At 41.1% G+C, this 23,017-nt stretch overlaps 1 protein-coding gene across 3 annotated transcripts in view; it reads right to left on the bottom strand.

Moving 5' to 3' along the window:
- RPS6KA1 (ribosomal protein S6 kinase A1) overlaps positions 1 to 23,017 on the bottom strand; it is a 163,600-nt gene that overhangs the window by 10,458 nt on the left and 130,125 nt on the right. For all 3 annotated transcript variants that reach the window (XM_063453375.1, XM_063453382.1, XM_063453366.1), the window contains 15 exons: positions 21,799 to 21,879; positions 21,633 to 21,712; positions 19,784 to 19,890; positions 19,493 to 19,530; positions 17,815 to 17,957; positions 17,538 to 17,608; positions 17,350 to 17,438; positions 17,117 to 17,181; positions 9,088 to 9,190; positions 8,852 to 8,979; positions 8,536 to 8,658; positions 8,246 to 8,335; positions 7,226 to 7,384; positions 6,934 to 7,095; positions 6,729 to 6,805 (listed from right to left, as the gene is read on the bottom strand). In XM_063453375.1, coding sequence (XP_063309445.1) covers positions 6,729 to 6,805; positions 6,934 to 7,095; positions 7,226 to 7,384; positions 8,246 to 8,335; positions 8,536 to 8,658; positions 8,852 to 8,979; positions 9,088 to 9,190; positions 17,117 to 17,181; positions 17,350 to 17,438; positions 17,538 to 17,608; positions 17,815 to 17,957; positions 19,493 to 19,530; positions 19,784 to 19,890; positions 21,633 to 21,712; positions 21,799 to 21,879 — 1,516 coding nt within the window. The remainder of the gene's footprint in view (positions 1 to 6,728; positions 6,806 to 6,933; positions 7,096 to 7,225; positions 7,385 to 8,245; positions 8,336 to 8,535; positions 8,659 to 8,851; positions 8,980 to 9,087; positions 9,191 to 17,116; positions 17,182 to 17,349; positions 17,439 to 17,537; positions 17,609 to 17,814; positions 17,958 to 19,492; positions 19,531 to 19,783; positions 19,891 to 21,632; positions 21,713 to 21,798; positions 21,880 to 23,017) is intronic.

Genomic DNA, 23,017 nt, shown 5'->3' with positions numbered 1-23,017 from the left:
ATAGAGACACATTGGGGCGCTGGGGAGGGGCTATAGAGACACATTGGGGCGCTGGGGAGGGGCTATAGAGACACATGGGGGGCTGGGGAGGGGCTATAGAGACACATGGGGGGGGCTGGGGAGGGGCTACAGAGACACATGGGGGGCTGGGGAGAGGGCTACAGAGACACATGGGGGCTGGGGAGAGGGCTACAGAGACACATGGGGGCTGGGGAGGGGCTACAGAGACACATGGGGGCTGGGGAGGGGCTATAGAGACACATAGGGCTGGGGAGGGGCTATAGGGACACAGGGGCTGGGGAGGGGCTATAGGGACACATAGGGGCTGGGGAGGGGCTATAGGGACACATAGGGGCTGGGGAGGGGCTATAGGGACACAGGGGCTGGGGAGGGGCTATAGGGACACATAGGGGCTGGGGAGGGGCTATAGGGACACATAGGGGCTGGGGAGGGGCTATAGAGACAGGGGCTGGGGAGGGGCTATAGGGACACATAGGGGCTGGGGAGGGGGCTATAGGGACACATAGGGGCTGGGGAGGGGGCTATAGGGACACATAGGGGCTGGGGAGGGGGCTATAGGGACACATAGGGGCTGGGGAGGGGGCTATAGGGACACATAGGGGCTGGGGAGGGGGCTATAGGGACACATAGGGGCTGGGGAGGGGGCTATAGGGACACATAGGGGCTGGGGAGGGGGCTATAGGGACACATAGGGGCTGGGGAGGGGGCTATAGGGACACATAGGGGCTGGGGAGGGGGCTATAGGAACACATGGAGGGCTAGAAGGGGGTTATATGGACACATGAAGGGCTGGGAGGGGAGTATAGGGACACATGGAGGGCTGGGAGGGGAGTATAGGGACACATGGAGGGCTGGGAGGGGAGTATAGGGACACATGGAGGGCTGGGAGAGAGGGTTAATAGGACACATGGAGGGCTAGGTGCTAATGGGATACATGTGGGGATGCTGCTGAGACACATGGGAGGACTAATAAGACACACAGGGCTGGGAGTGGGCTAATGAGACACATGGAGGGCTGGGAGGCTAATGGGACACATTGGGGGGGGGGGGGGGGGCTAATGAGACACATATGAGGCTGTGAGGGAGCTAATGGGACAAAAAGCAGACTGATGAGATACATGGAGGGGCTTGGGGGCTAATGAGACACCTGGAGGGCTAGGGGGTAATGAGACATATGGAGGCACAGGGGAGTAAAAAGACACAGTCTGTGGAGAAAAAAGACACGGAGCGGTCTGGGGAGAAAGAGACAGATGGGCTGAGAAAGACATACAGAGGGACTGGTGAAGGGGAGAAAGAGACACACATAAGTGCTGCCTTTTCACTAGGAATCTAAAAGTAGTTCAGTGATAATAATAGCAACTCCTGTAAGCAATTTAAAACCTAATTAAAACATAAATAAAGCTTGATTCTGAGAGCAATCACTGTTCTAATATAGCATCCATGATGATTACAATAAAAAAAAAAATACTGAGAAGAAAGATTACACTTTTGTTCCAGGACCATCATTTTGGCACACCAGTCAATCTGGTCTTGCAACACAAAGATTCTAAAATGCCAGCTTCTCCCTCAAGCTCTAGCATTGAAACTTGCATGTCCCTCCCTACTTGATAATCACAGTTCTATTGAATTCCACACAAAAAGGCCTCCATCGAAAGTTTACCTCATTCTGCCAGAGAAGATTTTAGTTCACATGTCAATATTAAACATTAGAATGTGCTCTCCCATTAAAAGAGCTTACAGGCTTTCAAACCATTTCAACTATTATTTTCTAAATCGCAGCTTCACTGTATTTAAATCTTATTATTTTTACATACAGAGAAGAAAGGTGAACTGCAATATAACTTTTCCTATTACACACATCAGATGCAAAGGGTCCTGAAGCCAACCACTGCTTTGATAAGGCACAGAAGAATCAGTGGTAATACAACCACCAGCACACCACCTAGTGGTGGCCCTTGCTGTGATTTCAAGATTTTGTTCATGGACAATCTCCAGTGTTCTTTTGTCTTATGACAATCCGTTATGGAGTTTCAAACTTTAGATGTAGGAATATGCAAGTCATATGATTCACTGGTGTATTAGAATGCACATAATGTTCTGTTAGAACATTGCCCATCGAATATTGATTAAAAGAGCTATCACTACATAATGCTACTTCAAAAATGTCTTCACCGGAAACCGTGGACACAAAACTCTCTTTGCAAACTTATCAGAAACTACTGCAGGGCACAGAAAACCAGTCAATCTAAATTTAAATATAGTACTCATTCTTGGTGAGTAGACCAGATTAATATGAAGATGGCAACATATAGTAAAGGGACACTGTAGTCACTACAACCATTCCATCTCTGTGAATTGGCTATAGTGCTTGGAGTCCACAGGCACTGTCCCTCCATTCAGTTAACAGTTTAACACCAAACATGGGTCCCTGGTCACACCGAGCCTGGTCCCCTACTGGAGGTGTGGCTAAGGTAGAGATTACACACTTTCTTGTAATTATACCCATTTATACCTACAATGAGAGTTCAGATAGGCTAAAATCAGTCAGCTGACACTCTCATCCAATCACACTTACCCATTGCTGTTCATGCCAGTACTTCCTCATTAGCCCAAGCAGTACAGGCCCTGGGGACTTTCATTTAGTATGCAACCATAAAAACAATTAAAGGGGGCATGGCTAACCGCCGCACAAGATGGACGCTTAATCCCTAGCTCCGGTGTTTGAACTCCCAATCCATTACAATCCCTGCATACAGAACAAGGAAAACTAAAGTACAGAAATGATTTGCCAGCATAAAAGCAAGTAGGGCTGAAAAATGTAACTTCTTTGCCCAAAAATCACAATTTGTGACTGCGGGCCTCAACGGCTTGGAAGATAGAATCCAGATGCCCGACACAGATGCAACCAACAACAGAGATATGCTAACCACGAGCTGTCTCACGCAGGTCATCGACACTGAACTCTTCACGGCACACAATGACCTGGTGAGCCCCGTGAAAAACCTAGAGAAAAAACTGGAATACACAGAGGTAAAATTAGTTGACCTAGAAGACAGAGCGAGGCACAGAAATCTCCGCTTATGGGGGGTGCCTGGGTCTGTACTCCCAGTGGATCTACTGCACATGCTGTTCTGGCTGACATGCTGTTGGTAGACAGAGTACATTGAGTCCCACGCCCTGATGCCATACCCAGGCATGTGCTACTTCGACCACCCTACCAACATATTAAAGAATATGTTCTTCGAGACAGCAGAAACAAGGCCAAGCCACCAGAAGATCACCCCTATGGTGAAGATATTTGCCGAACGCTCCACAAGCGGAAATACTTTGCACCTGTTGTGGAGGCCCTGCAAGCGAACGGCATCCGCTACAGATGGGAATTCCCAGCTAAAAGGCTGGTTATCAGAGAAGGGGGAATAAAGGCCATACAGTCCCCAGAAGATAGCATGCGCAAGCTGCACACATGGGCAAATGCTATCCAAAAAGAAGAGACTCTGGCTAGAATAAAACAAGATACCCAGCGGCCGCTGACCATACCCTGACCGAACAAAGCGGGAAAAAGCCTTAGCTTCAATACTACGCCAAAAACACGCCCATTAAAAAAAATTCCACACTTTCTGACGTCCACGGGAAATAAGTTATTAAATTCACTGGATGTCAACAATGCTATGGCAGAATTCTATAGAGCACTTTATAATCTGCAGACAGATACCGCGACGCACCAACCCACAAACCAGGAAATACAGAAATTCTTCTCCCAAATCAAGCTTCCCTCTCTAACTTAGCTGCAATGTGAGACCCTTCAATCCCCAATTTCCCTTCAGGAACTCACATGAACAATACATTCTCCCACCCCCCGGGGAAATCACCCGGCTTCACAAACTATTATTACAAAACATTCACCTCGATCCTAGCCCCCCAATTACTGAAGACCCTCAACCATATCATTGATACGGGCACCACACCACCAGAGATGTTACTGGCCCATATTGCTACACTCCCGAAATCTGGTAAACCCCCCTAACAAACCTCAAAAGCTGCACCCTATAACTCTACTGAATACAGACACCAAGCTCCTGACAAAAATATATGCCAACAGACTATCAAACATGGTCCCCATTATAATACACGTGGTTCAAATGGGGTTTGTGGCCGGTAGACAGGGAGCAGATAGGACAAGGAAACTTCTAAGCCTGTATAAGGTACACGCGACGTGAGGAGGCCCAGTGTATTCATCTCTCTAGAAGCTTTTGATAGACTGCACTGGCAGTCTATGTGTCTGCCCTTTATTTTAAACCATCCACCTGAGTAGCAAACCGTGGAATCTCGTCCTCTGAGTTTGAAATCACCAATGGTACAAAGCGCATCTCATATGGGATAACTGGAATACAAGTGGGATCCCAATAGGTGACAAAGAATATAAAATTACAATGTTTGCAGACGATATCACGTTGTCCTTCACAAACCCTGACATTAAGCTGCTAAATTTTCACAATCTCCTCAAACAATGCAGCGACTGCTCTTATTGCAAATTAAACATCAAGAAGGGGCAGGCAATGGGCATACATATGCCCCCTGCGCTTTCACAAAAATTGCACCACACCTATTCCTGGGCATAACACTAACAACCAATTGCCAGGGCCTGTTACACACAAATTACAGCAAACTATATAAAACCACAAAACACCAACTTCTCAGCTGGAAAAGGTGCATAGCAGCAGTGAAAATGCTCCTCCTTCCTAAACTCTATATCTGGTATCTGGTCCCCGCCAGACTGAAATATATAAACCCAGGTACCGCAGGTGTCTGACACAACCATGTACCATGTCTGGTGGTTGTATCCTCAATTGTGCATTCCGCACAAGTGGTATTGCGCAGAGACATATTTACTACAACTCCAGTAGGCATAACAAACTTCAAACAATACTTGATATACCACAACTATGGCATGTATACCAACTGCAGATACTTCAAAGAAATATGAAATTATGACTCGGAAAAGGATACTCCCAAAGAGCTTCTGGAAAGAAGCTTGGGATCTTTGGGTAACACACACAAATTTCACTTCCCTACCACTTGGTCCAACACAATGGTAAATTGCTTGACATAACACCGCAAATGTCTAAAGCTAGATGACCCCTACCCGTGTTCATGTGAAAGCCTATGTGCCAGCTTAGATATTCCACTCAAGACTCTACCTATGATCCATTTATGCATGGGTCAAGTCTTGGGGAAAAAAGTGTGGGAACTCACCCAAGATCCACCCCCCCCCCCCCCCCAACATTTTTTTTTTTTTTTAAAGTGCCAGTTTACAAAGACAACTCCAAAATTCACATGCAATAAACAAAAAAATATATATAGAAGATATATATAGAATATAGAACAAATATAAAACACTCTCCCAGCCAGTCTCCATGTCAGTGTCCTGTCTCCCAGTCCCTCCCTTTCCCTTTCACCATGGCATCCCAGCCTAACCCTCCTGAGATGCCATAACATATACAGTGCCCACCCCCCAAGACTGTTCGTACAGCCCACCGGCCTAAGTCAGTACCATATTATGAATGAGGTTTTGGTTGGCGGCCGACTAGTTCCATGTGCAGTCGCACAGCTCTTCTTGCGTCCGGGCGGTCTGCAAAGAGCAGGTCCTCAGGGCCAGTGCAATGATTTTTGGCTACACGGGCAAATATGCATTGTGCCCCCCCCCCCATGTGTATGTATATATTTCTGTCTGTCTGTATATATGTATCTGTATGTATATGTATGTATTTCAGTATGTATATGTCTGTATGCATGTATGTCCTTATGTGTGTGTCTATATGTATGTTAGTATATCTGTTTCAGTATGTGTGTGTATCAGTGTCCTTTTTGTATCAGTGCGTGTGTTTTTGTGTGTGTATCCTTGTGGGCAGGGTTTGGAGGCGGGACTTGAAGTTGGGCTTGGAGGCAGGTCCCCGGGGGCCCAGATCTTGAGCAGTGTTACGGGACCCTAAATTTCTGATGGCGGCCCTGTGAATGTGTTATCCCTGTGTGTATTACACCTCCTTTAGTATATTATATCCTACTTAGGAGTAGTATAGCGGAATACAGGCAGTATTGTGGGGAGGGGGGGATAGGGACTTTAGCAAGGGTGGAATAGGGGCAGTATTGTGGGGGGTTGGGGCTTTAAATTGTGGGGGGATAGGGGCAGTATTATGAGGGATTAGGGTGTTAGTGGTAGGGTTAGAAACAGTATTGTGGAGAATGAAGCTTCAGTGTGGTGGGATATGGGCAGTATTGTGTGGGACAGGGGCATTAGTGAGGGGATAGGAACAGTATTGTGGGGAATTGAGTCAATGGTGGGTGGAAGATAGGAACAATATTGTGGGATTTTTGTTCCTAAATAGGAACATAAAAACCCCAAAAACAAGATCTTAAAAGGTAGTTAAGCTTGAAAAAAATCAAGCTAAATTAATGCAGTTCATTTATCAATGGACTTTGGATTGGGCTCCATGGAGCCATCTTTTTGACTGTGCTCAATGTTACCATGGGTGATATCATCCTATCCCATATACGAAAGTATAATAAAATAGTCATAGATACAAAGGAACAGATCACTCTTCCCATGAGTTTATAATTATGCATTTGCAATTTTATATTTTGTTTACAGTCTAAACTATAACAATTCTCACATGGATAATTTTTATGAGATTTCATGTATGGGCACTTACCCAGCCAACATGGTATACAGAAGGATGCCCAAGCTCCATATGTCACAGCCCTCGTCATAACCTTGTCGCTTCAACACCTGTAATGAGTACATGTTGTAATGTCTGCTTTAAGTTATATCCAATTGCTCGCTCTGCAAGACTAACAGATTCAACCAACCCATCATAACTTGTTTTGCATCCACAATCCACTTATGACAACCATTACCTCTGGGGCCACAAAGTTAGCTGTATAACAAGGAGTCATAAGTAGTCCATTCTCAGCCCGCAGTTGCTTTGCAAATCCGAAGTCACATATCCTAATAGATTCTGGGTTACCAGATTCGTCAACATAGAGAATGTTACTGGGCTTTAGATCTCTGTGAACAACCTGCAACACATGTAAAAGAAATATGTCACATGCAAATGTACAGAACTAGTAAATTAGACAGTGGTGCAAAAGGTTGCTATTTAAGACTGGATGATGTAAAATGAGGATTGACAATAAAAGATAGACTCACCCCTTGGGAGTGCAAATATTCCACAGTCTTGCAAATAGTCAAAAGGACGGCACTGGCTTCACGTTCAGAGAAGAATTTTTGACGCAGGATTCTGTCCAGTAACTCCCCTCCTCGCATAAGTTCAGTCACCATGTAGACGCGGTTCCCTTCTTCATAAACCTGACAATGGAGAGCATTACATGTTTTGTAATTCTACATTAAAGGTAATCAGAATCAAGCTAATGTATGCATTCTGTCTGATATAATATGCAGACTTTGGAGAAATAAAAGTAAAAACAATGGTGCAAATTTCCACCATGAATAAGAGTCTCTATCAAAAAAATTACTCACAGAATAAAAAGATAAATATATAGTCTAATTCAAAGTGTTTGAGAAGGGTTTTACCATTTACCTAGGGCCTCCCAGGTGTGGGTTGTCTCCTGTGTAACAGGAGCTTCCATTAGCTCTACTGAGTCAAGTCCTGCGGTGCAAGGCCAGCTTTCAGAAGCTGCTGCTCCACGGTAATGCTGCAGACCAATAAGCCAGGCCTGTACTGCTGGCCTTAGCTTTGTAGAGCTAATATAACTCCTACTCCATGGGAGGAGGTGACTCGTGGAAACAAGGTAAGTTGTCAAACCATTCTTAAACTACTGGATTACTTACCGTGGCACCATAAACAGTACAGTGACCTGTAGTGGTTATAGCTCAAGGAGTGTTCCTTTAACATAAGCCTTGGAATATTGTTTTTGATTGACAAAAAGGGAGCTGAATGGTGGACATTACAGAGACCATGTCAGGTAGCACAACTAAATAGAACTAATCAGTGGATGGAGCACAACTAAATAGAACTAATCAGTGGATGGAGAGCAATCATTTTTATTATTATTCTGGCACTGACACTACGCATTACCAATAAATCCATGCTCCATTCTAGGTCCTTAATTATGGGAGCACATATCTGGTTGGATGAAACATAAGATAGAGGCCCTACCTATTTATATGCAACGGTACACTATAAGTGAATAAGCACTATGTACTCACATCTTTCAGTGTGATAATGTTAGGATGTTGACCATATCTCCGCAAGATTTCAATTTCCTCTGAAGGATCTCTCTTGGACTTGTCTATAACCTGCAATAAGAGATGGTACAGGTAAGAAATGTACAACAATGATCTCTTGATATTATAAATAAAAGTAGTGAAATAAATAGTTTCTCAAATAAAAAAAATTTCCTAGGTGGGAAGAGCCAGAAAGAAAGATACATTTTAGTAAACATTTTTAGAAAAAAAATACATTAAACTATGCAGATTATTATACATTTCCTGCTCACTTTCACAGCATACTCCATGTTGGTACCCTTGTGAATGCATCTTTTGCACACAGAAAATGAGCCAACGCCGATTGTCTCACGCACATTGTATACGTCACTGAACAGAACATTTTTGCTGCAAACCTTCAAAAAGAAAAAGAAAAATCAGCTGAGAGAACCATGATGATGTAGGCATGAGAGCCTCAACAACGAAAAAAAGGACCTTCCTTGGTAACTTTTTTCACATGCTTACATATCAGTTAAAATGTCACATTAGTGGGAAAGGGATGTCAGAGATAAAAGTATGAAGGGGAAAAAAAGTCTTAAACAACCTTACCTTTGGTAAAGACAGCATTGTAGAACCAACTGGGGATCGCTTATTCTCCTGGTCAAGAGTTGGAGCCACAAAACTGAATCCACGAAACAGCTGGTGGGCTCCTGCACTGGGGGGTATTCCAGGAGAGTCTGTGGGTAACAAGGTACATGAAGCAGCTGGTCAGCACTGAGGTACAATATAACATATTACAATCCCGTTCCCATCATCAAGTTCTATCTACCTTCCCAAATACAAACCTTTTGGCGTTCGTGAAGTGAACTCTGTGTCAAAGTAATACGTGTCCTCTGGCTGAGTAACTGCTGGTTTGAAAGGTGGGCTAAGCTCCCTACGATACAGTCTCTGAAGGAAACATGGATAAAGCAATAAGTCATGAGAGTAGAACATAAAGAACTAGTTGTAGCTATGCCATAATGTTTTATTATTGCCTCCACACAACAGCAAATCCTCTATTAGCACTTAACCAGGGGCATGTGAAAACAGAATGGCTCCCACCTCAAATGGTTATTAAAGAAATCATTATTATGCATAAAGATAAGAATTTCAAACAATACTAAAAGTAAGTGATAGTTACATCAACAGTCACAAACTGTGTTGCCTTCAATACAGTATTAGGCAAGAAAAGCAGTTTGGGATCCCCCAACATTTCAAATAACTGAGAATAACCAATGGAATAAAACATGTATTTTTCATGTTTATAACTGTATAAAATTTGTTCATTATTAATATTATTTGTATTTATATAGCGCCAACTAATTCCGCAGTGCTTTTTTATAAACATCATCAGGCTTGTTCATTATTACAGTATGAATAGTCAAGATTTCAAAGTGAATTTAACATTTTAGGCCCCCCCCAAAAACTAAAAACTGAAAATACAGGCTACTTTATCCCAATTCATCAGTTTTTACCTAAAATTGGAAAATCAGTTTCAATTCAAGGCAATACACACTTTAAAGGATCACTATAGAGTCAGGAACACAAACGTATTCCTGACCCAATAGTGTTAACACCACCATCTAGCCCCTCTGGGCGCCTCATGCCTCCATTAATATATAGAAAAATCTTACTGTATTCAAGCATGAAGCTGTAACTTTGCAAGCTATTTGCCTAAAAAAAAAAAAAAAAAAAAAAACAAGCAGTCTTCTGACATCATCAGAAGTGGTGGCCTGATCCAATCACAATGCATGGCCAGGGGAAGCAGTGAATCCTCTGTGTGTAAAAGGCAAGCTGTCTATTTTCGGCAGATTTGACCCTTTTTCGGCCGAAAAGTGATAGGCCCATTTTCGGCAGCCGAAAGTTCGTTGCATACCAAAAGGATTCTATGCTCACATGGAAAGGAATTAAGTACCCAGTGAAGACACAGCAGACCAAAGATCAACTTATATCACAAAATGAAAACTACACCAGAAATACAACTAATATACAGTTTAAACATGTGAAAATGTTGCAAGATTGCACGAAGAAAAATGAAACAGATGGAGGGAAGAAGAGCAATGGAGATAAAAATCACTACAGTAAGATGATATATGGACAATCAGAGCGGATACCTGGATGCAAAGTTATTGGGAGCCAAGTCAAATGTAGCTAGAAACTGTAGAAGAAGGGGAAACATGTCTGACTCAATGTTAAAAAGGGGTTCTGATGAGCAACTTCATTTAACAATAGTACAGTTATTTTAATCAATGATTTAAGTAATAAAGCATAATAATGTTAATATGTTAGAGCAGGGTTAGGCAACCTACGGCACTCAAGGTGTCTTTGCACGGCACTCAAGACTGCTAGAGCCAAACAGGCTCTGGCCTATAAGGAGTCCCAGTGAAACTTCAGATATCTGCTAATACGAAAAGGTGGTGAAGGACAATCCTCAATTTATGCATTGCAGCACATAGAGGAAGTGATCTCAGATCACTTCCTCCCAGCACTTGTGAATGGGAATCCACACTGTAGTAGAGCAGCCTGCAGCTGTTGTTACTGCTCCTGTCCTTGACCTGTACCTGGCCAGCCTGGTCCCCACTGGAACCCAGGGAAGCCACCCACACTGCTAGATATACATGGAAATGCAGAATAACCCTCCCCTCATACAAATAATACGAACAGCCCACACGCAAACATACACACAATCCGCACAAACATAACCCGCTAACAATCCACATACATGCACACAACCCAACATGCAATACCCCAAACAGCCCCACATATACACACCCTACCAAACACACAATGTGACATATCCATCCACACACAATTCCACAAGCAGCCCTCATACACATCCCACATTCATATGTATCATACACGATACCACAAACTACTAATGAACATGTGCAATATAATAGCACATATACGCACAAATACAATGATACAAAGCAATTACAGTAAAAATAACAAGCAGAATACGGCAGCATACACACCTCAATTTAAAAAAATAGGACCGGCACGCTACGGGACATCACATTCCTATATCGGCACAGTGCTACTAAAAGGTTGCCTACCCCTGTGTTAGAGGGACCACTAGGGGCAGTATGTAGGATTAATTTTCATAACATGGCTTCCTTATTCCATGTGCTTCTGGCAGTGACATCAGAGGCCAGCCTAATCTGAAGAAGTTACCTGCCATAAAACATTCCACTGGGAATAAAAAGCAGGAGTAATAGTTAATCACTCGCTTTACTGTGCCCAGGAGGTAGACCGTAAGCGCCCTCTCTTCTTAGCCGTAGCCAAGAGCTATATGCAAGTTATATGTTGTAGTTTGTTCATTTTCTGTATTGGATTGTAATTCATTGTTACTGCTACAATTTGCTATAGCTTGTTACTTGCTATAATTATTGAAGTAAATTGACATTTAATATTACAACATTTCATGTATTTTCTATCACATATTAGACAATAATACCAAGAAATATAAAAAAAATACGTTTTAAATTATTATTTAATTATTGTATATTGATAAAAAATATTAATATTCATATTTAAGCCACAGCAATAAGCAAGTATGTTAGAAACATACATTCATTATAAAATACTGATCAAGACTGTGTTGGAACTTCAATAAAATACAGGCATACGATAAGATTAAAGGACCACTATAGTGCCAGGAAAACATACTCGTTTTCCTGGCACTATAGTGCCCTGAGGGTGCCACCACCCTCAGGGTCCCCCTCCCACCAGGCTGGATGGAGTGGAAAGGGTTAAACTTACCTCTTTTTCCAGCGCCGGGCGGGGAGCTCTCCTCCTCCTCCTCCTCTCCGCCTCCTTGGCTGAATGCGCATGCGCGGCAGGAGCCGCGCGCGCATTCAGCCAGTCTCATAGGAAAGCATTTACAATGCTTTCCTATGGACGCTGGCGTCTTCTCACTGTGATAAGCACGCAAGCGCCTCTAGCGGCTGTCAATGAGACAGCCACTAGAGGCTGGCTTAACCCGAATATAAACATAGCAGTTTCTCTGAAACTGCTATGTTTATATAAAAAAGGGTTAACCCTAGCTGGACCAGGCACCCAGACGACTTCATTAAGCTGACGTGGTCTGGGTGCCTATAGTGGTCCTTTAAGTAGAGACTTCTGTTTTTAAAGGGCATAGTTCTGCCATCAACTTTTCTCCAATCCCAGCAGCCAGCACAAATGACATTTGTAGTAGTCAGGCTTTGTCTAGGTCTCACATGTGCAAGAGTACAGCAGTGATGTGGCTCATGGCAACTAAAGCACCACTGAAGAGGACCTGCTGAAGATGGCAGCGACTGCAAGGGACAGCTTGAGGTAAGACTTATCTTCCCCTGTGGACGCTGGACCCACACCAGATCTATTACTTGTAGGGGTCTTTGCAAAATAATCACACAAGACAGTAGGTGGAGCTGTTTCATTATAGGATAATGTACAGTTTGCAACGGTTTCCTTGCCACGTTATGATTAACAGTCTAGTTTCTGTACTTCTGATTTAATTCAGATTTATTTTTACCAATAAATCTTAAAAGTCCTCCTTTCATTTTGAATCCATAATCAACACAATCTCCTAAATCGAAACAATGACCTACATTAAAATCTAGAGTCAGTAACCATTTGATAATGCTTTCAGACTTTTAGCCAGATTGCTCCGTAATTATCAATCTAATCAAAACCAGACTTATAAAAGTTCTTGCCTTAAAACGGAGGCTGGGGGAAGCCAAAGATGAGACAATAGAGCCAACAGAAGCAGGGCAGACAAAATAACACTCATTAGTCAAACAAAACTTAAAGGAATATCAATGGGAAAAAAAGGCATAAGCAAGGAAAATCTCATCAACTCAACCTCCACAAGTCTTATGGAACACATGAAAAAACATTTGCCAAGTCCTAGGAGATGGCTATAGAGAGCCTAGACAAGGTAGATTGACCGGGCTCCACAGTGGGTAACGTGAAATATCGAGTGATGTAATAAACGCAGCAGCCTCTGAGGAAGAACTCAGCCGGTAAAGGTGGCCATCCTTGTTAACAAGGCATGCCCCAGCAATACCTGAATCCAGAAGATGCATGATGCATTCAAAGACTATCTCCATTGCAATGAGGAGCAGCATATGTCCTGTTACAAGGTTAGTTAATGTTCTTCAAAAGGCATCTTGTTTATCCTGTAGCGTCCCAAACAAATCGGAGTCCTATCCTTAAGAGACATTCTCTGAGGCACATTTGTCAGTATATGCTATCAAGGGACAACATTTGGCTTATTTCGAAGGCAGAATTGTGGAAAACTGCTTCAGAGCAAATTAAGGTAGTTCTTCCAATCCAAGTTATTCAGCAATGCCACGATTCTTGAAGATTCCTACTGCTGGCTCGTCGTCTACAGTAATGTAAGGGCTGTATGAGAGTCCATAAGAGTCCTAAATTTTCCATCAACGGTCTGCAAAAAAACGCTGCATAGTATAAGTGCCCTCCTCCACAGCTCACACTCTCTCCATTACTCTGTGGAGCTTTTCAGTAACTATAGTAGTGATGTCTGCCTGAAACTATTTATTGATGTTGCTCAAGAGATCTACTATATTCTGTTAGTTGCAAAAGTGTTGAGATCCGAAAAATCAGAGGTGAGGGAAGGGTTGTGCAAGGCAGACAATGAGGTCTGGGCTTCAAACGTACCTTCTTCTGATGAGGCACCATTTTGGGCCTCTAGAGGTGGACTAACAAATCTGGTGTATTGATCATGCCCCTGCTTACTCACTGCTCAATTCTCTGCAATTTAGGAGATAAATCACTTTATACAGCCCTAGTCACACCTCCCTCCATGTGACTTACACAGCCTTCCTAAACACTTTCTATAAAGAGTCATCTATTGTTTATACTTTCTTTATTGTAAATTCTGTTTAATTTAGAATGTCTTATCTCCTGCTCCTTTAACAGCCTTCTAGACACCACAGGAGCTTCATGTAAGTAATTTAAGTTCAATTTACAGACCAGGAGAGACAACCTTTTAAATAAGTTAAAACGGATTGAAAATTAAGATATTTTGTTTTCACATAGGCTGTGTCAGTCACACTCAGGGGAGGTGTGGCTCGGGCTGCATAAACAGAAACAAAAATTATTTAACTCCTAAATGGGAGATAATTGAGACTGCAGGGGCATGATCTGCTTCATTAAACTCCAGTTGTTTTGGTAACTATAGTGTATTTTTAACCACGTAAGAAGTGAAACAAAATAGCTTGTCTACGATATATTCATACTTCTAGCTGTAAACCACCAGGTTAGGCTAGCTTAAAAACAAACAAGTGAAACATGCGCAGTATCATGCAAACCAGGTGCACATCCGACCCCACAAGCTTGTAAAGCTGCTGTAATGAAAATAGACTCAGTTGAGTTCAGCAGAGTAGTGTCCCCAAATGCAATTTCTCCTTGCCCAGATCGAAAGAAGAACCCTCACATATACTCCACTGATTACTCTACTCAGACTGAGCAGGTCAGAGTCCAGTGAGAGTCCCACACATAGGTTGTGGATGCTAAACAGGGTTAGTAACTTTATGGGTTCCTGGGCCAGAGGAAGACGAATTGTCTGAGACTCCACATGAATCTAGCTTATCAGCAGTTGTGGTGAGTTGGAGATTGCAATATTATGTATGCGTTGCTATAATCTCTCACAAATGGCATTGTATGCCACTAGAAATGTTGCATCCCATCTTTTCAATGAGCCTCTGTTGTGATTTGTAATGAAGCGGATAGAAAGGCCATCTTGACTTTACTTTGTTGAATCTTAGAGCCAGGTAAAAAGTGTCTCCTTTGTAGATACACTCGATATAGAGCCTTTCTGGTGTGAACCGGGATAATCCCTGCCTACTATCTGGGAAGGCCACAAATCCCAGGTGCTGTTATTCTCTGATGGAGGCTCCAAATCCCAGGATTTAGAGTCAGGTATGTAGCTAGCTTACTACGAACAATTGACCACAGCCTACTGATGCAGGGTAAGGTTTAATAAATAAATAAATAAAAAGGCAGAAAGCCTCAAAAGTTGCGCACTACTGCAACCAGTCATCATAGCAGTCAGGTCCAGCACCCCAATTAGGCTAATTTTTTTTTTATTAAAATAGGTATGGCAAATATAAATTAAGTGAGTAAATTAGTATTTTTGCTTTTATAGCAACATTTCAGACCACGAGTGAAATATTGCAAATAAGGGATAGACAACGCAATCTAAAGTTTTTCATTCCTGGAATATTTAATCAAAGAATGAATAAATTAAAATTACTAGTATGTACAGTTAATCATTTATTTTTGATATTTGTTTGAAAAGCAATCTACATGCAAAATTACTGTTTTATTAGATCTACTAGCAATGTATCCTATGCTTTAAATAAATGCAACACAATTTTTTTTTTTTTTTACAAAAGGGGCTTGCTAGTGATGGGTTAAACAACTGATTTTTTTCTGTGACTTAATTGTAATTCACATACCAACCATATGACCTGGTTGGAATAAAGGTGCCTGTGGTTGCTGTTAATGCCTAAATATTAAAGATCTAATTCTCAGTTCTTCTTTGGCGCCAACACATATTGCTAATTATCAATAGACATAAAATCACATTAACAGTTGCATTTTTAATTCTGCATACCTCCCAAAATGTTAAATGGACAAACAGGGACACTTTATATAAGGGATGTGAGATAGTGTGGTTAGGTGACATACAAATAATTTATGCAACTAAAATGTAATTTAGAACAATAACAATGTATCTTATTTACACAGACTGGTGTCTAAAGACATGTATTGTAGTTTAAAGACACATTACTGTGACTATTACAGCTGTGGAGCTCTGTTATACACTCAGACACACAAACAATATGGATCACCTAGACCAGGGGTAGGCAACCTTCAGTAGTCCATAACATCTGGAGTGTCGAAGGTTGACTACCTCTGTCTTAGACAATAGGGATATTAAAATACAAAAGATTGACATAAGGATTTGGGGCAAAAATAGGGCTGTCCCTCCTAAATAGGGACACTTGGGAGATATTCCAATTTAGTTATTTCAAAGTTAAAGGGATGCTATAGTCGCCAAAACAACTTCAGCTTAATGAAGCAGTTTTTGTGTATAGATCATGCCTCTGAAGTTTCACTGCTCAATTCATTGTCATTTAGGAGTTAAATGCCTTTTGATTCTGTCCATGCAGCCCTATCCTCCCCTCCCCTGGCTGTGACCGACACAAAATGGTTTCATTTCCAATCAATTAGATGCTAACTGCAAACTAACTGCAAAAGTTTTTATCTCCTGCTCTGCAAATTGAACTTTAATTACATACATGAGGCCCCTGCAGGGTTTAGCAAGATATTAACAGAGCAGTAGATAAGAAAGTATAAATGAAACATCATTTGCATAAAGGATGTATAAACATCAAATGACCCTTTACAAGAAGTGTTTAGGAAGGCTGTGTAGGTCACATGCAGGGAGGTGTGACTACGGCTGCATAAACTCCTAAATGCAGAGAATTGAGAAGTGTGACTGCAGGAGCATTATATATACATAAAAACTGCTTTACTAATCTAAAGTTATTTTGGTGACTATAGTGGTTCTTTAAACACCAATATTTGTGCTTTGTTTCCATGATTTGTCCAAAGTCTGAAAAAATAAAAACAACAACAAACATCTATATTTGTTTTTGTAACAAAAATATATAGCCATATCTTATTTCTTAAATTGGTAAACTGAACATATGATAAATAGACTGGTTTAATTTGAGCCTTCCAATGACACACAATTCAAACTTGAACTATTGTGTAACACAAATATGTAGTAACTGAATTACTGCCTTTTAAAGAACTTACATTCCAATCAATTGTTGAAAAGAAGGGATGGCGTTTAATTTCTTCTGCACCATCTACGCCTGATCCTGTAAAAAACCACAGTACAATTTAAAAAAAAAATACAAACACATTGGAAAATTAAAGATAAACGAAAACGTTAACATCATTTCTAGAAAATCCTTTGCAGAAAGACATTTAAACAGTGACCTATAGATATTGGTGCCCAGTAAGTGGCATACTTGTATAAAACTCACCTAATCTGTTTGTGGGATTCCGCTTAAAGAGAGCACGTAATAATGCCTGCGCCTCATTGCTGAGAAACTGAGGCATGCCGAGTTTGGCTCTAAAACAAAAAAGATTGGATGGATAAGAGCGATTTAAATGAGCAAATACAGAGTGTTAATGTCCTTGTAATGCACACTGTCCTCTGTTTGTGACCTACTTTAATATTAGCGTCATTGTTTCCTTGCGGTCTTTTCCTTGAAATGGCAGGGAACCAGTCAGCATCTCAAACTGTGAAAAACAGCAGACAGAAAACAACTTTAACAATGGGAGGGAAGCGGTACGTAGGTTTACTAGACTTTGTGAGAATCAACAAGTCTAATGAAGTAGAAGGAGATAGTGTAGAGAATAAAAAGATTTATGATTTTAAATTCAGCATCTATACTAATGGAAGCAGCTTTAGGGTTTTGACTCCAGAAATAAAGCACAAAGATTACCATGAGAACTCCATAAGACCACCAATCGGCACTGTGCGTGTGACCTTGCCGGTTTACAACCTCAGGAGCCATGTATTCAACTGTACCACAGAATGAGTAAGCCTTCTTCTCATGGTCTATTGATTCTTTACTCAGACCAAAATCTAAACAAAGAAATACAAGGTTAAAAATAAAAAAATAAAAAAAATAATCACTTATTACTGAGAGTACACATTTACATAACTTACAAAATACACTAATCACCAGTTGAAAACAGATCAAGCACACAGACAGGTATAAAAAATACCTAATTAATTCTAGGCTGTAGAAGAAAACAGGACTCCTCCCAGTCCTCGCAATACAATATGAATAAATAGGATCTACAGAACAGAAAAAATAAAACAACTCAGAGTAGTATAGCCAGTATACAAAAATCACTGAATTATTAAGTTGCACTCACAGACATAAATTGATAGTAGGCGTATCTCAGTAATGTGGAGATGATAAGGGATCCTCAACATGGATGTATGGACATGTAGGAGAGAAATAAACCACAAATAAGTGTAGATGGTAAATGAATATATCCTGCACTCACGAAATTGTAGTTATATAAAAGCGTATCATCAAACGTTATCCACGGCCATCCTCCTCCAATTGATGTAGAATAAGGGGGATACCGTTATTAAATTAAAAAACTATTTATTAACACAAGTGAATAAAAATAAATAAATACAATCAAAAGATTCTCTCTACAATTGGACAATTGTAGAGAGAATCTTTTGATTGTATTTATTTATTTTTATTCACTTGTGTTAATAAATAGTTTTTTAATTTAATAACGGTATCCCCCTTATTCTACATCAATTGGAGGAGGATGGCCGTGGATAACGTTTGATGATACGCTTTTATATAACTACAATTTCGTAAGTGCAATTTATTGGAGTGCAGGATATATTCATTTACCATCTACACTTATTTGTGGTTTATTTCTCGCCTACATGTCCATACATCCATGTTGAGGATCCCTTATCTCCACATTACTGAGATACGCCTACTATCAATTTATGTCTGTGAGTGCAACTTAATAATTCAGTAATTTTTGTATACTGGCTATACTACTCTATGAGTTTATTTTTTCTGTTCTGTAGATCTTTTATTCATATTACATAACTTACAACCTGCAAAATTGGGATCTAAGAAGGAAACATGAATAGAAAGTGCACAAAGAATTTACATATAACTTCCTGATAATTATTTATACAACTTGCCAAGCTTTTTACAGCAAGACCAAAGCATGTTTCCCCCCCCCCCCCCCAAATATACGTACATTTTTGTTTGTTAAGTATTAAACACGCATTAATGTGTTCTATATTCGAGTGCAACATTGATATGCAGACACACACAAAAAAAACCTTGCTTTCTAGCAAAATCAGTCAGATTTCAGGAGAAGCTCTAGTCATTGGGATTTCAGAGAAGTCCAGTCTCTCCAAAAGTCAGTACAGTTGAACCAAAGGACAGCCGACTCTTTACAATAATCACATGTCTTGAAAACTGTGTATATCAAACAAAAATACAGGGTGCAGAGAGGTAGGACATATGGAAAAAGTGTGAAAGTGAACACATCTCCTAGAACACCGCCACTGATGAAAACCAAAGTTAACATGGAAGGCAAAAATGAGAACTGGCTTTCATGACATACCGGTCAACTTTATGTGTCCCTCTTCATCAAGCAAAATGCTATAAGAAAAGAGAGGGATAGAGAACAGGTTTTAGAGTTGCACATATTATACAATCCAATGCTGACATATATTCACGCATCATTTATCCTACACAAAATATTCCTGATCTATGGTTGTGGAAGAGATGTACCGTACACACACATGACCATTGAACATTTATCAACTATGTGCTCTGGCACTGTCCATTTGTAGAAGACTAATGACATCACAGAATGCATCATGCAAAGTAGACATGGTGTGCTGGGACATACTTCTCAGGCTTAAGATCACGGTAGATGATTCCTAGACTGTGCAAATGATCAAGGCCCAAAGCCAATTCAGCCAAGTAGAACTTCACATCCTCCTCCGTAAACATCACCTAACATAAAAAAGAGGCATAGTTCATGAGTCCAAGGTTGCCAGAAAGAGACAAAATTGGAGAATACAGTGAAGGCTAGTGGTTAAGGAAGAGGTAATTCCAAAGCTGGAAAAAGAGCAGGGCTCGAGCCCTGCATAATGCGTGGGAATGGTGTTCCTGCACTTTTTCCCGGGGGGCGCAAATATCCAGTTGACCATCTCCTGATGGTCATTTCTTGCTGTGTGTTCCGACTCCCAGGCACCACTGCGGGGCGCACCAGGGAACTATACAGGTCAGAGGAGGGAGGGAGAGAGGGGGATAGAGAGGGGGGGGGGGGGGGAAGAGAGAGACTTATCCACAATACTGTCCCTCCCTCCCACCATTGCCCCAGTCCCCCACACTGCTGTCCTGCTCCCTCAATACAGTTACCATAGCCTCATTCCCAAACAATACCACCCCTGCCCCCCAATACTGTCCCTATCCCCCTCCCACCATAACCCCAGTCCCCCACAATACTATCCCTATCCCCCCTCCCACCATAACCCCAGTTCCCTACAATACTGTCCCCGTCTCCTGTCCCACCGCTGCCCTGCCCCTCAAAACTGCTCCGATCCCCGCCCCCAATACTGCCCCTGCTCCGCTATACTGTTCCTATACCCCTCAACATAGCCCCAATCCCCCTTAATACTGCCCCTGAACCCCCATTAAAGCTCCAACCCCCAAAATACTGTTCCAATCCCACCACCATAGCTCCAGATCTAGCTATACTGTTCCTAGCTCCCCCCCACCATAGACTCAACCTCCCACAATACTGTTCCTAACCCTACCACTAACACCCCAATACCCCATAATACTGCCCCTATCCCCCCACACTAAAGAATCAATCTGCAAAAATACGTCCGCTGCCCTATCACAATAAAGCCCCAACCCCCCACAATATTGCCCCTATTCCACCCTCGCTAAAGTCCCTATCCCCCCACAATACTGCCTGTATTCCTCAATACTACTACTAAAGCCCTATTGTACAGCGCTACATATTTAATAATAATAAAAAAGTCCCTATCCCACACAATTCTGCTCCTATCCCCCACACAGCACAGTGACATAGAAAGGGGCTGGTGGGCAAGTAAGAGACACAGCGGGTGTGTTGTAACACACACAGGGGTAACATATTCAAAAGGGGCTATGTAACACTAAAGGGAATAAGAATAAGAGGGGTTATGAGGCACACAGGTGAAGATACATTTTTTGGGGGGAGGGGGCAGCAAAATGCATATTTGCCTGTGTAGCCAGAAATCATTGCACCTGCCCTGAGAACCTGCCCTTTGCAGACCGCCCGGATGCAAGAAGAGCTGTGCCAGAGCATTCAGTACGGTACTGGCTTAGGTCGGAGGGCTGTGCAAACAGTTCTGGGGAAGGGGGGGGGTTACTGTATATGTCTCAGGAGGCTCAGGCTGGGATGTCATGGTGAAAGGGAAAGGGAGGGACTGGGAGACAGGACACTGACATGGAGACAGGAGACTGGCTGGGAGAGAATTCTATATTTGTTCTATATATATTCTATATTTATTTGTTTATTGCATGTGAATTTTGGAGAGGTCTTTTCTGAGAAATATATATGAATACGAATTCTAAAATTTAGGCTAAAATAACTGAATTGGAAAATGTTGTTTTCAGCTTGGACAATTTGACCTTAAATATTACATTAATTGAATTCCTGGCAATTCCCATGTAACCCCTATTAGACTTTGAGGTAGACTTACTTCCTTTGAAAGACGAGTGAAGAGGTCACCTCCCCTCAGAAAATCAAGGATCAGGTACAGTTTACCCTCTGTTTGGAAAGCTGCAAAATAAACAAATAATAATAAAAAAACTATTTCATCATCAGACGATATGCACAGTGCAACTCATTTTCTGACCTCAACTCACCATAATGTAGCCTCACCACAAAAGGATGGTGTACATCAGCTAAAATATCACGTTCCATCTTGGTCCTCACTCTGTCTCGCACTAAATAATAAGAATTAAAAAAAATAATTAAATTAATTTAAAATGCACACACACACACACACAAAAAAAAATACAACTTAAACAGCTAAAGGAGGAAAAAAAGAGACTAGTGTTGTATGCTCTTAGCTGGTAAGCAAGGCTTGGCATATACGTTTTCATAATTGCTATAAAAACACAGTCCCTATTCAATCCTTGTCATTAAAAAAAAAAAAAAAAATCTTTACTTCCATGTATAAAATACATTGTTCACTCCCACACAGTCTTTAGCCTTACTTTCTCTAAAGTGGTACTCCATTTAATTAAAGCTAGCTTTCAAGTGAAAAGAGAATAAAAATAAATAAATAAAAACACAATTACAATGAGCTTTATATAATGGATAGCTTGTCACCAGACTGCTTGATGTGTGCTTCTAAATTCAGACATTTAAAGGAGATAGAATAAAATCACAGCAATAAGAGTTTGATTAACATTGGATGTAAACCATTGCACAATAAATCTGGAAAGGGTTGGTTTGATTACACATATTTAAATAAGATGGTCACTATCCTAATAATGAGCTAACTGCAAAGAGTATTACCGAAAAAATAAATAACTATATATATTGATTCTGTTGGTCTCCAGAAAAAGAGAAATATAGAAAATGCTCAAAAACAATATATATCTCCTACTAAACCGGTTTAAAAAGCTCCCACCCCAGGCTCCAAAACAAATCTTGATATATATAGGAAAAGAAAAACTATTCTAAAGCCTTAACCAGGAGTAGATATATATGTGCAGTTAAGATGGTGTATTAACTAAACAGTGGGTTGGAAAAGAGTTCCAGTAAAAGCACTTGCTATGAAATACATCAAAACTAAAAAAATGTTTAGTTGATAAGTATGTGCATCAATAAATGTCCAAATGGATACAAATAAATCATGCAGAGATATAGTCCAGAAAGTCCACAATGTATAAGCTTGTTAATGTGCAACAGGGAAACTCCTGCTATGGTAAAAGCCAGGAGACTTGCTTGATCAGCTGAAATCGTATTCGACTATATCCCAAAGTAGAAATAGATACCAATACATAAAAAACACAAACTCTTGAGATGTCAGAGATATAGGTGCTTTTAGGAAGGTGGTTTTAAAGTTGAATGGAT

The sequence above is a fragment of the Pelobates fuscus genome, chromosome 1 (genome assembly GCF_036172605.1).
Source record: "Pelobates fuscus isolate aPelFus1 chromosome 1, aPelFus1.pri, whole genome shotgun sequence".
Classification (NCBI taxonomy): domain Eukaryota; kingdom Metazoa; phylum Chordata; class Amphibia; order Anura; family Pelobatidae; genus Pelobates; species Pelobates fuscus.
Note: the sequence above shows the minus strand (reverse complement) of the source record. Positions and strands in the feature narration are given on the sequence as shown.